Source organism: Phacochoerus africanus, chromosome 9 (genome assembly GCF_016906955.1).
Source record: "Phacochoerus africanus isolate WHEZ1 chromosome 9, ROS_Pafr_v1, whole genome shotgun sequence".
Lineage (NCBI taxonomy): Eukaryota > Metazoa > Chordata > Mammalia > Artiodactyla > Suidae > Phacochoerus > Phacochoerus africanus.
In genome coordinates, this window is record NC_062552.1 from 82,585,387 (window position 1) to 82,601,739 (window position 16,353).

General features: G+C 38.0%; 1 protein-coding gene across 1 annotated transcript; it reads left to right on the top strand.

Moving 5' to 3' along the window:
* The first annotated feature begins 1,020 nt into the window (after positions 1 to 1,020).
* On the top strand, positions 1,021 to 1,976 carry LOC125136022 (olfactory receptor 4F3/4F16/4F29-like). The gene is given in 2 exon segments (XM_047796617.1): positions 1,021 to 1,405; positions 1,408 to 1,976. Coding segments are annotated over 2 exon segments (954 nt in total).
* The last annotated feature ends 14,377 nt before the right edge of the window (positions 1,977 to 16,353 follow it).

Here is a 16,353-nt window from a genome sequence, read left to right on the forward strand (position 1 = left end):
TAAACATTAGAAAAAATCTTGTAATCTAAATCCAAAACCCATATTCCTTTTGCTAAGTTAAGATGATTCTGTAGATAACAGTTAATATTTATAAGATAATGTGTTAAGTCCTTATATGGAGATTTGTACAAAATTATTTCTACCACTACATTATGCATATCATAGTTTGAAGCTCTTCAGATTATGTGCTAGGTACCCTAAGGCAGTGTTTCTAAAATTACCTGTGTTGAAGGATAAGATATTTTTACAGTAATTTCTAATCTTTCATGAACTATTACTGTTGTAAAATTTAGAAACAGAAACTTGAGGTCACTGTATATCAAGTTGCTAGAGAAGTTGTTAAGTACTCACTCACACACTCTGTACCTAATATGATACAACCTGGTAACAGACTTCATGGACCTGCACCTCTCTGTGTGGACCATTTTTTCTTTGCTTCAGGAAGGACAAATATGAATGAAGTCAAAATGCCTGCCTTCCAGAAGCTTAGAGTCTATTTAGTGAGTTAGAACTGTAATCAGTTTACTGTAGTATAGGTGATAGAAAAATAAATGCTAATAATGATAAAACAAGATTTCGTAGATGTGGTAAACATTTCAGTAATATTGAAGATGACGATAGTCCTACAGGTGGGGCCAGATGAAGGTTTATAGGCTTAGAAAGAACTACAACAATGATTCCTTATGCATGATTAATTCTAACATCTGGGGCCAGATTGTGTTTGTATTTAACCCCAAAAATAGAAACGTTTGGGTTGACTTCCTGTTACTCTTGTTGGCCATTTTGAATTTCAGATGGAATATCATGGCATCCACCCTGGGAGGAAGGAGAGGGTATTAAACACAGAGACAACTTGGTGGTAGAAAACAGCTTCACTTGAGACCTACCAATTTTTCTGTAGGCTTTGAGGTAGTTTTACTACAAAAAGAAATAGACGTTCATAACTTTGACATATCTTCTAATTTATTAACATATTTATTATAATTTACATTTTCTCCTATTACCTACCTTCAGGTGGCAATGTCAACAAAGCCAAAAGATGGAGCAAATCAGTCTGTGGTGTCAGAGTTTGTGTTCCTGGGAATCACAAATTCATGGGAGATCCAACTTCTCCTCTTTGTGTTCACCTCCACATTTCACGCGGCAAGCATGATGGGAAACTCCCTCATTATGCTCACTGTGACTTCTGACCCTCACTTACACTCCCCCATGTACTTTCTGTTAGCCAACCTCTCCTTCATTGACATGGGAGCTTCTTCTGTCACTTCTCCCAAGATGATTCATGACCTTTTCAGGAAACATAAAGTCATCTCCTTTAGTGGCTGCATTGCTCAAATCTTCTTCATCCACATCATTGGTGGTGTGGAGATGGTGCTACTTAGAGCCATGGCCTTTGACAGATATGTCCCATATGTAAACCTCTCCATTATCTGACCATCATGAGCCCAAGATTGTGCATCTTCCTTTTAGTGGCTGCCTGGATAATTGGCCTTGTCCACTCCATGGTTCAACTGGCTTCTGTGGTAAACTTACCCTTCTGTGGGCCTAATGTGTTGGACAGCTTTTACTGTGACCTTCCTTGGTTCATCAAACTTGCCTGCATAGACACAGATCAAGTAGAGTTCATGGTCACAGCCAACAGTGGACTCATCTCTGTTGGCTCCTTCTTCATTCTGATCATTTCCTATATAGTCATCATTCTCACTGTTAAGAAACAGTGTTCAGTGGGTTCATCCAAGGCACTGTCCGCACTGTTAGCTCACATCACTGTGGTCATCTTATTCTTTGGTCCTTTGATATTTTTCTTTATGTGGCCATTTCCTTCCACACCCCTGGATAAGTTTCTGGCCATCTTTGATGCAGTTCTCACTCCTTTCCTGAATTCTGTCATTTACACCTTCAGGAATCAAGAAATGAAGGTGGCAATGAGGAGAGTATACAGACAGCTAGTGTATTACAGGAGGTCTCTTAAGTGATGACTGTATTGTAATTGCCTTCATTGATTACTGCTGTTCATTGTGGTCAAACTCATAGAGAAACTCTTGTTTGTCCTACCTTAAATTGACTGTACACTGATACTGAATCTACTCTGTCTTTCCATTAGGAGGGCAGAACATGTACTTTTGAGGAAAGAGAGTTGCATGTAAAATACTTATAACCAAAGATTATAATAATCTTGAGCCTCAATTCCTAGGGAATAATATTTATATGAAGTAAATTTTAGGAACATCTAAGAGAGAAGCTTTTTTTAAAACCTTCAGAACAGGAAGATATATCCCCTAATCCACCCTACTTCAAGATGACTTTATCTTAGCTTTACTACATCTGCAAACACCTATTTTCAAGTATGGTTACATTCGCAGATATTGGGGCTTAGGCTTTCAACATGCCTGCTTGGTAGACACAAGTTAACCCACAGTAGAAGTGTAGGTAGTAAGGGTATCTCTAAATATGAATGATTATAGGATAGCTACCTATTAATGAATGAAAATGTATTTAAAAATATATTGCGGGGGGAGCGAGATAGATGGGGAGTTCAGGGTTAGGGGATATGAACTGCTACATTTGGAATGGATGGGCAATGGGGCCTTACTGTATAGCACAGGGAACTGTGTGTGATTGGTTCAAATTGAAGAAACATTGTAAATCAACTGCAATTTTTTTTTTGGCTTTTTGCTATTTCTTTGGGCCACTCCCGCAGCATATGGAGATTCCCAGGCTAGGGGTCTAATCAGAGCTGTAGCCGCCGGCCTACGCCAGAGCCACAGCAATGCAGGATCCGAGCCACATCTGCAACCTGTGCCACAGCTCACGGCAATGCCAGATCCTTAACCCACTGAGCAAGGGCAGGGACCAAACCTGCAACCTCATGGTTCCTAGTCGGAGTCATTAACCACTGCACCGCGACGGGAACTCCTCAACTGTAATTTTAAAGTTAATAAAGTTAATAAAGTTTAAAAGTTTAAAGTTTTAAAGTTAATAAATAAAATAAATAGTAGAAGGAAATTTAGCTCTTTCATAGGCAGTTACAGAGCATGGGGAGTTCCCTTTGTGGCTCTATGAAAATGAGCCCAACTAGTATCCATGAAGATTCAGGTTTAATCCCTGGCCTCACTCAGTGGGTCAGGGATCGAGCATTGCTGTGAGTTGTGGTGTAGGTCACAGAGGCTTCTCAGATCCGGCATTGCTGTGGCTGTGGCATAGGCCGGTGGCTGTAACACTCCTTTGACGACAACCCCTAGCCTGGGAATTTCCGTATGCCCCGGGTGCATCCCTAAACACTGAAAAGAAAAAAAAAAAAAGTAATGGAGCATGTAAAGTGAGCATAAGGCACAAGAAATTATCCTTGTTAGCTAAAGAATCCCTGATAACTAAGAATATTACACATGGTAAGGAATAATATTTACTTCTTTTAGTCACTGAGCAGAACAAATACACCAGGATGAATTTGTCATGTCATTCCAACAGAGAAAACCGCATTTTAGTCTTCCGTCAAAATGGTGGTAAAGCATTACTAAGTTTTAAAAAATAAGCACATCAAAGTTGAGCTATGGAAACTTTACCAAAATATTAACATATATTAGTTTTTACTTTCATTCTCATTATTTAAATACTTATTATTTATATTTATATATGAGTATATATGACCAAGGCAAACAGAAATTACTTCTTTTTTTTTTGTTTTGTCCTTTTAGGGCCCCATTTGTGACATATGCAAGTTCCCAGTCTAGGGGTTGAATCAGAGTTGTAGCTGCCAGCTTACACACAGCCACAGCAACAACGGATCCTTAACCCACTGAGCAAGGCCAGGAATTGAACCCACAATCTCATGGATACTAGTCAGGTTTATTGCTGCTGACCACAATGGAAACTCCCAGAATTTACTTCTTGAAACTTCTACACCTTTCAATCTCCACTAACTGTGTTTTGTCCTTTACTGCTTTTTTCATATTTTGGAAAAAACAGATACTTTTATCTTAGGATAATTTTATTCTTTCTTCCCCTTCAAACAAGACCAGATCCTATTACCTTACATTGTTAATCTTTTTTGGTTGGGGGGGTGCTTTAAAACATTTAATACAGATTCAGTCATCCATTTTATGACATCAACTACAGTAACTAAATTTGTTTCATACACAGTACTCTAAAAAAAGAAAGAAAGAAAGAAAGAAAGAAAGAAAAAGAAAGAAAGAAGAAAGAAAGAAAGAAGGAAAGGCGAGATAAGAAGGGAGAGAGAAAAAGGAAAGAAAGAAAAAAGACAATAACAAAAAACAGAGCATGACATTTACAGGGCAAAATGTTTATTTTAATTGGGAGCTATTCCAATAGGGGAGAAGAGATCTCAGTATAGAAGTGGAATGGGTTCTACTTCCAATGCAATTAGAAAAAGTGGGAATTTATAGCCAAAGAGCCACAGATCCTTCTGTGTATTCAGGATTGGGGGTGGTTGGGAGGATGAAAAGTTGCTAAGAGGAGACACTAAAGGTATGGGGGATTCTTGCTGAATGGACCAAACAAGGTCTTGTTAAGGGCAAGCAGGGTGGTCAGATATTCAAGAGTAGGGGGGTAGAAATTTTATTAGATACCAAGGCTAGGGGAATTTCCTCTAAACTAATTTAACAGGATTATTCCTATATCTGGCCTCTGCAAGCCCAGTGAAGATGAAGCTTAGTTGAGGCCTAGTGGAGAAGTGGGCTCAAAGGAGCATGACTAATATTTGTTAAAGGACAGTCTGTCAACTTAAAGGTGGGCAATTGAGACTTGTCTGTCATATATAATTGTTATTGACTAACAAAGCTCAGGAACACTCAAAATATAACCCTCTACTGCCACAAACACCCTATTTACACTCACTTCAAGGTAGTAAACATTATTCCTAAGTAGCAATTAAGAAGCACACTTTCTAACATGATCCAAAGTTTATAGACACTCTGTACAGTTACAAGTGAAGCGACACACACGTTCCATGACCAGTGTTTCATTACTCATTCTTACTTAAACTTCTCCAGTAAATGTCCCCTAAGGATTTGTTCACACTAAACCAAAGTTTTAAAACAACTAAAAATTTAGAAGTTATATTCTAGTCAGAACAGTCGGAATTATAATTCCAAATGATTAACAAATAACTTTATAGGAGTTCCCATTATGGTTCATGGGGTTAAGGGCCCAATGTTGTCTCTCCGAGAATGCAGATTTGATCCCTGGATTTGATCAGTGGTTGAGTATTCAAACATTCCGTAAGCTATAGCGTAGGTTGCAGATGTGGCTTGGATATGGTATTCTTGTGGCTATGGCATAGGCCTCAGATGTGGCTCTGATTTGACCCCTGGCCTGGGAAATTCCATATGCTACAGGATGTGACCATTAAAACAAAAGGAAAAAAAATAACTATGTTTTCCATAATTTTTCAACATTTAAAATTATGGTTGATTTACCATGTTCTGTCAATTTCTGCTGTACAGCAAAGTGACCCAGTTACATATATACATATATTCCTTATATAATTTTTATTTTTCCATTATAGTTGATTTACAGGGTTCTGTCAGTTTCTACTGTACAGCAAAGTGACCCAGTCATATATATATACGTACATTCTTTATCTTACCTTATTCTCATGTTCTATCACACATGACTGGATACAGTATCCTGTCTACAGAACATGATTTCATTGTCTATCCACTCGAAATGCAATAGTGTGCATCTACCAACCCCAAACTCCCAATCCATCCTAACCTTTCCGCTTCCCCTCCCACTTGGCAATCACAAGTCTATTCTCCATACCCATGATTTGTTTTTTCTGTAGATAGGTTCATTTGTGCATGTATTAGATTCCAATATGTGATATACTGTACTTATTGTAGTTTTGATTTGCATTTCTCTAATAATTAGTGATGTTGAGCACCTTTTCATGTGTTTTCTGGCTATCTATATGTCCTCTTTGGAGAAATAGCTATTTAGGTACTCTGCCCCCTTTTCTTTGGTCTTTTTAGGGCTGCACCCATGGCATATAGACATTCCCAGGCTGGTGGTCTAATTAGAGCTGCAGCTACTGGCCTACACCACAGCCACAGCAATGCCAGATCCTTAACCCACTGAGCAGGGCCAGGGATCAAACCAGTGTCCTCATGGATACTAGATGGGTTCATTTCCACTGAGACACAACTGGAACTCCCTTCTGCCCAAATTTTGATTGGGCTGTTAGTGTCTATTTATTTGTTTGTTCATTGAGCTCCATAAGGTGTTGGTATATTTTGGAGATTAATCCCTACTCAGTCACTTGTTTTGCAAATATTTTCTCCCATTCTGTGGGTTTTCTTTTCATTTTGTTTATGGTTTCCTTTGCTGTGCAAAAACTTTTCAGTTTTAGTTAGCTTCCATTTGTTTATTTTTGTTTTTATTACCATTTCTCTAGGAAGCTGATCTGAGAAGATAGTGTGGTGGTTTATTCCAGGGAGTGTTCAGCCTTTGTTTTCCTCTAGGAGTTTTATAGCATCTGGCATTATGTTTGGGTCCTTAATCCATTTTGAGTTTATTTTTTGTATAGCATTAGAAAATGCTCTAATTTCTTTCTTTTATGTGTAGCTCTCCAGTTTTCCCAGAAGCGCTTACTGAAGAGACTGTTTTTCCTCCATTTGTATTCTTGCTTCCTTTTTCATAAATGAATTGACTGTAAGTGCATGTGTTTTTTTCTGGGCTTTCTATCCTGTTCCACTGATCTATATTTCTGCTTTCTGCAAGTACCCTACTGTTTGATGACTGTAGATTTGTAGTATAATCTGAAGTCAGGGAGCCTGATTCCTCTAGCTGTTTTTTTCTCTCAGGATTTTTTGGCTATTTAGGTTTTTTGTGTTTCCATACATATTTTAAAATATTTTGTTTTAGTTTCTGTGAAGAACATCAATGGTAATTTGATAGTGATTGCATTGAATCTGTAGGTTGCCATGGGTAGTATAGTCATTTTTGACGAAATTGATACTAACAATTCAAGAACATGGTATATCTTTCCATCCGTTTGTGTCATTTTTGATTCCTTTGATTAACATCTTATAATTTCAAATACGGGTCTTCTTTCCCTTTAGGCAGCTTTATCCCTAGGTATTTTGTTTTTTGATGTGGTGGTAAATGGGATTGTTTCCTCAAATTCTATTTCTGATCATTCATTGTTAGTGGATAGAAATTTGAGACATCTGTGTATTAATTTTGTATTCTACCACTTGCTGAATTCATTGCTGTGCTCTAGTAGTTTTCTGATAGCCTCTTTAGGATTTTGTATGTATAGTATCATGTTATCTGCAAACTGCAACCATTTTACTTCTTTTAAAATTTTGATTTTTTTAATATCCTTTTCTTCTCTGATCACCATAGCTAGGACATCCAAAACTGTGTTGAGTAAAAGTAATGAATGTGGACATCCTTGTCTTGTTCTTGATCTTGTTCCTGAAAATGCTTTCCGCTGTTCACTGTTGAGAATGATGTTAGCTGTGGGTTTTGTCCTACATGCCTTTACTATGTTGAAGTAAGTTTCCTCTGTCCCCACTTTCTGTAGGTTTTTTTTTTGTGTGTGTTTTGCCATTTCTTGGGCCGCTTCTGCGGCATATGAAGGTTCCCAGGCTAGGGGTCTAACTGGAACTGTAGCTCCTGGCCTATGCCAGAGCCACAGTAACGCAGGATCCGATCACTTCTGCAACCTACACCACAGCTCACGACAACGCCAGATCCTTAACCCACTGAGCAAGGCCCAGGGATCGAACCCACAACCTCATGATTCTTAAATCAGATTCATTAACCACTGAGCCACGTGGGAACTCCTCTGTAGGGTTTTTATCAGAAATGAGTATTAGTCAGACGATGAGAGATAAACATCATATGCTATCACTTACATATGGAGTCATTAAAAAGGACACAGAACAGAAATAGACTCCCAGAATTTGAAAAACTTATGATCACCAAGGGATAAGATTGAGGGAGAGAAGTGGCCTGGGGGTTTGGGATGGAAGTGTGCTAAAATTAGGTAGCAATGATGGTTATACAACTAATAAGTTCATTTAATTTTAAAAAATAAAAATACAGATGGCCAACAAGCACTTGAAAAAATGCTCAACATCATTGATTAGAAGATAAATGCAAATCAAAACTACCATGAGATACCACCTCACACCAGTCAAAATGGCCATCATTTATAAGTACACAAATAACAAATGCTGGAGAAGGTGTGGAGAAAGGCAACCCTCCTGCACTGTTGGTGGGAATGTAAACTGGTACAACCACTATGGAAATCAGTATGGAGGTGCTTAGAAATCTATACATAGAACTACCATATGACCCAGCAATCCCACTCTTGGGCATACATTCAGACAAAACATTCCTTGAAAAAGACACATGTGCCCACATGTTCATTGCAGCTCTATTCATAGTAGCCAAGACATGGAAGCAACCCAAATGTCCATCAACAGATCATTGGATTAGGAAGATGTGGTGCTGGTGGGATTGTAAATTGGTGCAACCACTGCAGAAAACAGTGTGGAGATTCCTTAGAAAACTGAAAATAGAACTACAAGTTTGATCTAGCAGGTCCCACTCCTGGGCATTTATCCAGAGAAAACCAACGACTTGCAAAGACACATGTACTCCAATATTCATTTCAGCACTATTTGCAATTGCCAAGACATGGAAAACAACCTAAATGTCCATCAACAGAGGAGTGGATCACACAATGGAATATTACTCAGCCATTAAAAGGAACGAAATACTGGCATTTTAGCAACATGGATGGACCTAGAAATTATCATGCTAAGTGAAGTCAGCCATATAATTAGACACCAACATCATATGCTTTCACTGACATGTGGAATCTGAAAAAAGGACAGACTGAACTTCTTTGCAGAACAGATACTGACTCACAGACATGAAAAACTTATGGTCTCCGGAGGAGACAATTTGGGGGGTGGGTGGATGTGCTTGGGCTGTGGGATGGAAATCCTATGAAATCAGATTGTTATGATCATTATAAAACTACAGATGTGATAAATTCATTTGAGTAATAAAAAAATAAAAATAAATAAATTTCTATGAGACTGTATTAGTCTCTTAGAAGTTGGTTTAAAAAAAAGGAAATGTGGTATATACACACAATGGAATACTACTCAGCCATAAAAAAGAACAAAATAATGCCATTTGCAGCAACATGGTTGGAACTAGAGACTCTCATCCTTAGTGAAGTTATAAAGAGAAAGACAAATCCCATATGATATCACTTATATCTGGAATCTAATATAGGGCACAAAGGAATCTTTCCACAGAAAAGAAAATCACAACTTGGAGAATAGACTGTGGTTGCCAAGGGGGAGGGGAGGGAGTGGAATGGATTGGGCAGCTTGGGTTAATAGATGCAGACTATTGCCTTTGGAATGGTTTAGCAATGAGATCCTGCTGTGTAGCACTAGGAAATATGTCTAGTCACTTATGATGGAGCATGATAATGTGAGAAACAGAATGTATACATGTATGTGTACCTGGGTTCACCATGCTGTACAGTAGAAAAAAAATAATGTATTGGAGAAATAAAAGTAATAAAATAAACCCACAGCATATGGAAGTTCCTGGGCCAAGGAATGACTCCCAACTGCAGCTGAAAGCTGTGCTGCAACTGCAGCTGCACCAGGTCAGGGATTAAACCTGAGCCTCCACAGTGACTGAAGCCACTGCAGTCAGATTCTTTGTTTGTTTGATTGGTTGTTTTTTTTTGTTGATTTTGTTTTCTTTTTTAATTTTTGATTTTGGTTGACTTACAATGTTATGTCAAGTTCTGCTGTGCAGCAAAGTGACCCATTCATACATACATTTTTTTTTCTCACATTATCCTCCATCGTGTTCCATCACAAGTGATTAGGTATATAGTTCTCTTTGCTCTTCAGCAGAATTTCATTTCCCCTCCACTTCAAATGGGACAGTTTTCATCTACTAAACACAGACTCCCAATCCATCCCACTCCCTCACCCTCCACCCCGACAAACATGAGTCTGTCCTACATGACTGACCTTTTCTGTTTTGTAGTTAGATCATTTGTGCCACATTTTAGACTCCACATAAAGTGATACCATATGGCATCTCTCTTTCTGACTTACTTCACTCAGTATGAGAGTCTCTAGTTCCATCCATGCAGCTGTAAATGGCATTATTTTTTTCCTTTACTATGGCTGAGTAGTATTCCATTGTATATATCTACCCCATCTTCCTAATACATTCATCATCAATTGGCATTTAGGTTGTTTCCATATCTTGGCTATTGTGAATAGTGCTGTTATGAACACAGAAGATCATGTTTATTTTTTAATGAAAGTTTTGTCTGGATATATTCCTAGCAGTGGAATTGTCGGGTCATATGATAGTTCTATATTTAGTTTTCTGAGGTATTTCCATACTGTTTTCCTTAATGGTTGTACCAATTTACATTCCCACCAATAGTATGGGAGGGTTCCCTTTTCTCCACATCATCTCCAGCATTTGTTCTTTGTGGACTTGTTAGTGATGGCCACTCTTAACTGGTGTGATTTGATTTGCACTTCTCTAGCAATTAGTGATGTTAAGCATCTTTTTGTGTGTTTTCTGTCCATCTGTAGGTCTTTGGTGAAATGTCTATTGAGGTCTTCTGCCCACTTTTTATTAGGGTTTTTGTTGTTGTTGAGTTATTTGTATATTTTGGAAATTAGACCTTTGGCAGTTGAGTCATTTGCAAAAGTTTTCTCTCACTGCATGGGTTGTCTTTTCCTTTTTTTAATGGTTTCCTTTTTTACAGAAGCTTTTGAGTTTAATTAGGTCCCATTGGTTTATTTGTGCCTTTATTGTCTTTATTCCAGGAGGTGGATCAAACAAGATGTTGCTGTGATTCATGTCAAAGAGCATAATACCCATGTTTTCCTCTAGGAGTTTTATAGTGGAAACCTTTAATCTATTTTGAGTTTATTTTTGTGTATGGTGTTAAACAGTGTTCTAACTTCATTCTCTTACATGCAGTTATCCAGTTTTCTTGGCACCATTTAGTGAAGAGAGGATCTTTCCTCCACTGTATGTTCTTGCCTCTTTTGTCATATATGAATCTACCATAGGTGTGTGGGTATACTTCAGGTATTTCTATCCTGTTCCATTGACTTATATTTCTATTTTTGTCCCAGCACCATACCATCTTGATGACTGTAGCTTTGTAGTAGAGTCTGAAGTTAGGGATCCTGATTCCTCCAGTTCCATTTTTTTGTTCAGTATTTCTTTGGCTATTCGAGGTCTTTTGTGTTTCCATACAAATTTTAAAATATTTTGTTCTGGTTCTGTGAAGAATGTCATTTGTAATTTGAAAGGGATTGCATTGAATCTGTAGATTGCCTTAGGTAGTATTGTATTTTGACTATATTGATACTTCCAATCCAAGAGCATAGTATATTTTTTCACCAATTCATGTCTTCTTTGATTTCTTTCATCAGTGTCTTATACTTTGCAGGGTACGGGTCTTATGTCTCTTGAGGTAGATTTATTCCTAGGTGTTTTATTCTTTTTGATGCAATGATAAATGGGATTGTTTCCCTAATTTCTCTTTCTGATCTTTCATTGTTAGTATTTAGAATTTAGCAATAGATTCTAAATACTTAGATTCTAGATAGTTAATATTTTGCAACAGACTTCTGTGTATTACTTTTGTATCCTGTGACTTTCCAAATTAACTGATGAGATCTAATAGTTTTCTGGTAGTGTCTTTAGGATTTCTAGGTATAGAATCATATCATCTGCAAACAGTGATAGTTTTACTTCTTCTTTTCCAATTTGGATTCGTTTTGTTTATTTTTCATCTCTGCCATGGCTAGGACTTCCAAGACTATGTTGATTAATATGAAAGAGGACATCCTTGTCTTGTTCCTGATCTTAGTGGAAATGCTCTCAGTTTTGCACCATTGAGAAGGATGGTAGTTCTGGGTTTGTCATAAAGGGCTTTTAAAATTGAGATAGTTCCCCTCTCTGCTCAATCTCTGGAGAGTTTTTACCAGGAATAGCTGTTGAATTTTGTCAAAACCATCTTTTGAATCTATTGAGTTGATCATATGTTTTTAAGTATGATAACGTGGTGTAGCACATTGATAGATTTGCAGATATTAAAAAATCCTTTCATCCTGGGATAAATCCTACTTGATGGTGGTGTATGACCTTTTTAATGTATATTTGTATGCATTTGCTAATAGTTTGTTGAGGATTTTTGCATCTAAGTTCATTAGTGATATTGGCCTGTTATTTTCTTTTTTTGTGGTATCTTTGTCTAATTTTGGTGTCAGGGTAATAATGGTGGTTTCATAGAATGAGCTTGGGAGTGTTCCCTCCTCTGGAGTGTCCTGGAAAAGTTTCAGAAGAAGAGGTGTTAAATCTTCTCTGAATGTTTGGTAGAACTCAGCTGTGAAGCCTTCAGGTCCTAGACTTTTTTTTTTTGGAAGTTTTTTATCCCATTGTCAATTTTAGCCCTTATAATTGGTCTATTCATATTTTCTATTTCTTCCTGGTTCAGTCTTGGTAATTTGTACCTTTGTAAGATTCTGTGCATTTCTGCTAGGTTGTCCATTTTTATTTGCATATAGTTACTCATAGTAGTCTCTCATGATCCTATGATTTTCTACAGTGTCAGATGTACCTTCTTCTTTTTCATTTCTAATTTTATTGATTTGAATGTCTTCTTTTTGCCTTGAAGAATCTGGCTAACAGTTTATAAATTTTGTAGATCTTTCCAGAAAACCAACTCTTGGTTCATTGATCTTCTCAATAGATTTATTTGTCTCTGTTATTAATTTCTGCTCTAATCTTTATGATTTCTTTCCTTCTACAAATTTTGGGCTTTGTTCTTCCTTCTCTAGATGTTAAAGGTGTACGGTTAGGTTATTCATTTGCATTGCTTCTTCTTTCCTGACATTAGATTGTATTGCTATTATCTTCCCTCTCAGAAATGTTTTTTGCTCTGTCCCATAGGTTTTTTATTGTTGTATCTTCATTGTCAGTTGTATCTATGTATCTTTTAATTTCCTCTTTGATTTCTTCAATGATCAAGTGATTGTTTAGCAGCATATTGTTTAGCTTCCATGAGTTTGTGTTTTTTGCTGTTTTTTTCTTGTAGTTGATTTCTAGTCTCATAACATTGTGATCAGAGAAAATGCTTGAAAAAACTTCAATTATTTTAAGTTTATCAAGGCTTGATCTTTGGCCCAAGATGTGATCTATCCTAGAGAATGTTCCATGTGCCCTTGAGAAGAAAGTATATTCTGCTGCTTTGGGTTAAAAATCCTGTAAGTATCAGATGAGTCTATTTGGTCTAGTGTATCATTTAGGACCTGTTTTTCCTTGTTGATTTTCTGTCTTGTTGATCTTCCCATTGCTGTAAGTGGGGTGTTAAGGCCCCCACTATAATGTGTCACTGTCATTTTCCTGTTTTTATGGCTCTTAGTAGTTGCCTAATATGTGCAGCCCTTTTGTTGGGTGCATATATATTTAAAATTTTTATTTATTCTTCTTATTTGATCCTTTGATCATTATCAAATGTCCTTCATTTTTTCTTGTGACCTTCTTTTTTTTAAAACCTATTTTGTCTGACATGATATTGATAGTCTGCTTTTGTATAATTTCCATTTGCATGTAATATTTTCTTCTATCCCCTCACATTAAGTCTGTATGTGTTCTTAGATCTGTAATAGGTCTCCTGTTGACAGCATATATATGGGTCTTGCTTTTGAATCCATTCAGCAAGTCTTTTTCTTTTAGTTTGAGTGTTTAATCCATTTACATTCAATGTAGTTGTGAATAAGTATGTACTTATTGTCATTTACTTAAATTTTGGGGGTGGGATTGCTATTTTGAGTCTCTTTCCTTTTGTTGTCTTTTTTGATATTTGCTGACCATGTTTAGTGTTGTTTGGCTTGGTTTTTTCTTTTTAAGTGTGTGACCACTATAGTTATTTGACTAGTGGTTCATACCTTTTGATACATCCATCTACATGTTTGCAGAATTTTTGTCTTGTTGGTCTCCTTACTTTCAAATGCATTTTCACATTCTGCATTTTCTTCTCCTCTTCTCATGCTTGCTAGTTTATGTATCATATTCACCAGTGGGTGATTTCCTGCTTTTAAATTATCTTTCGTTTACCAGTGAGCTTTTTCATTTTTAATACTCTTGTTTCCGGTTGTGGCTTTTCCTTTTATACTTAGAGAAGTTCCTTTAGTAGTGATGTAGAGCTGGTTCAGAGGTGCTGAATTTACTTAGCTTTTGCTGGTCTGTGAAGCTTTTGATCTCTCCATTAAAGCTGAATGAGAGCTTTGCTGGGAATATTCTGGTTCTAGGTTCCTTCTTTCATCCCTCAAATATATTTTGCCACTCCCTTCTGGCTTTAGAGTTTCTGCTGAGAGAACATCTGTTATCTTAGGTGAATTCCCTCATATGTGATTTTTTGTTTTTCCCTTATGGCTCTTAATATTTTTTCTTTGAACTTAATTTCTGTCAGTTTGATTAGTATGTGTCTGGCTGTTTTTCTTCCAGGATTTATTTTGTGTGAAATTCTCTGTGCTTCTTCCACTTAAGTAAGCATTTCCTTTCCCATATTTGGGAAATTTTGAGTTATAATCTCTTCAAATATTTTCTCTTGTCCTTTCTATCTTCTCCTGCTGGAACCCCTTTGATGCAATTGTTGGTACATTTAATGTTGTCCTAGATGTCTCTTAGACTCTTCTCAGTTTAGCAATTCTTTTTCTTTATTCTTTTCTGTGGCTGTGATTTCCACCCCGTCTTCATCTCACTCTTTCATTCTTCTGCCTCAACTAATCTGTTATTGGTTCCTTCTGTATTATCTTTCATTTCAACTATTGCACTATTCATTTTGCTCCTTAAATCCACTAGCTCTTTGCTAAGTAGTTCTTTTAAGTTCTCAGTTCGTGTCTCCATTCTTTGTCCAAGATCTTGGATCATCTTTACTATCACTCTGAATTCCTTTTCAGATAAATTGCCTATCTCCTCATCATTTAGTGGTTTTTGCATGTTTTTGTCTTGTTCCGTTGTCTGAAACCTGCTTCTTTGTCATCTCATAGTGTCTACCTTTCTGTTTATGGCCCCCTTAACAGTTGGTATGTAGATGTTAAATCAGTACCCAGTCCTAGAGGTCTCAGATGGTAGGGTTCATGTGAACCCAGAGTATGTGTTGGGAGTAACAGTATTACACTTTTTTCTCCTGTAGTTGGGTGTCTGCTAGGGATAAGATAAAGTCAGTGAGGCAGGTGGCAGTATTTCACTGTTCACAGTATTGCTTTTGTAGCTCTCAGGGGTAGCAGTGTCTCTTACATGCCCTCCTGCTAGCGGGTAGCTTTGAGAGCTATTTTTTGTAGTTTGCAATGTCAGCAGTTTCTCCTGCTGCCTCACTTGTTGCTGGGTAGGCTCTAGGGACTGCACTCTGTAGATATAGAATCAGGTGCCTCTGTTCTGCCAGTGTACTCCCCTTGCTTGGCTTCTCTAGGGATCTATCTCTAAGACTCAGGGGATGGAGGCTTCTCCCTAATTATTGCTCACAGGCTATCTCTGTAGCTGCAGAATGTGTGTTTCTGTACTCCTCCTCCTGCTTGCTGCTGATAGGAGTGCTCTCTGTAGCCCTGCAGAATGGAATGTGCATTAATGGGTCTCCCCGGCTCTCCTGGTGTGGAAAGAGTGCACCGATGTGAGCCTTCACAGGGCCATTGGCAGGGTCTTGTATCTTGTACTTTTCTCCAGTTGGGCAGCCCACAGATCAGTCAAGGTACTGGAACCAGCAGTCCTCTCATGCAGGTCACTGCTTTTGCACAAAGTGGGTTCTGCTGTTAGCAAGCTTTTCTGGTGCTGCCATGCTAGCATGAGCCTCTGCAGATTCTCTAGATGGAGCCAGTGCCTCTGTTTTCCATGACCTCTCAGGGGCTCTGCCTCTTCTGGCAACTCTTCTCATGCAGGTTGGGCTCTATTAGCACAGCAGCACCCACCCACACCAAGTATGAACTGTGAACTTGTTATTCCCCCAGGCAGTTGTTCCACCTGCTCCAAGAAGTCTGTAGCCCTAAGGGTGTGGCTGCTTCCCCTAAGCACCATTTCAGCCAAGTGGTTCCTTAAGCTTAGGCAGGCAGTGTCCTGCAGCTTGAGAAAGTGGGCATAGGTAACAAGGCTGTAGTGGTGGATCCCAACCCTTCCTTCCAGCACACCCAAAGAATGGTGTCTGGTCTCCAAGTGGACTAGGTTGCCTCCTTAGATGCTCCCATTTTGGTTGCCATGTACTCTAGCCTCTCCAGGCTATTTCTGCAGGCCAACCCCAGTTTTTTCCCCATA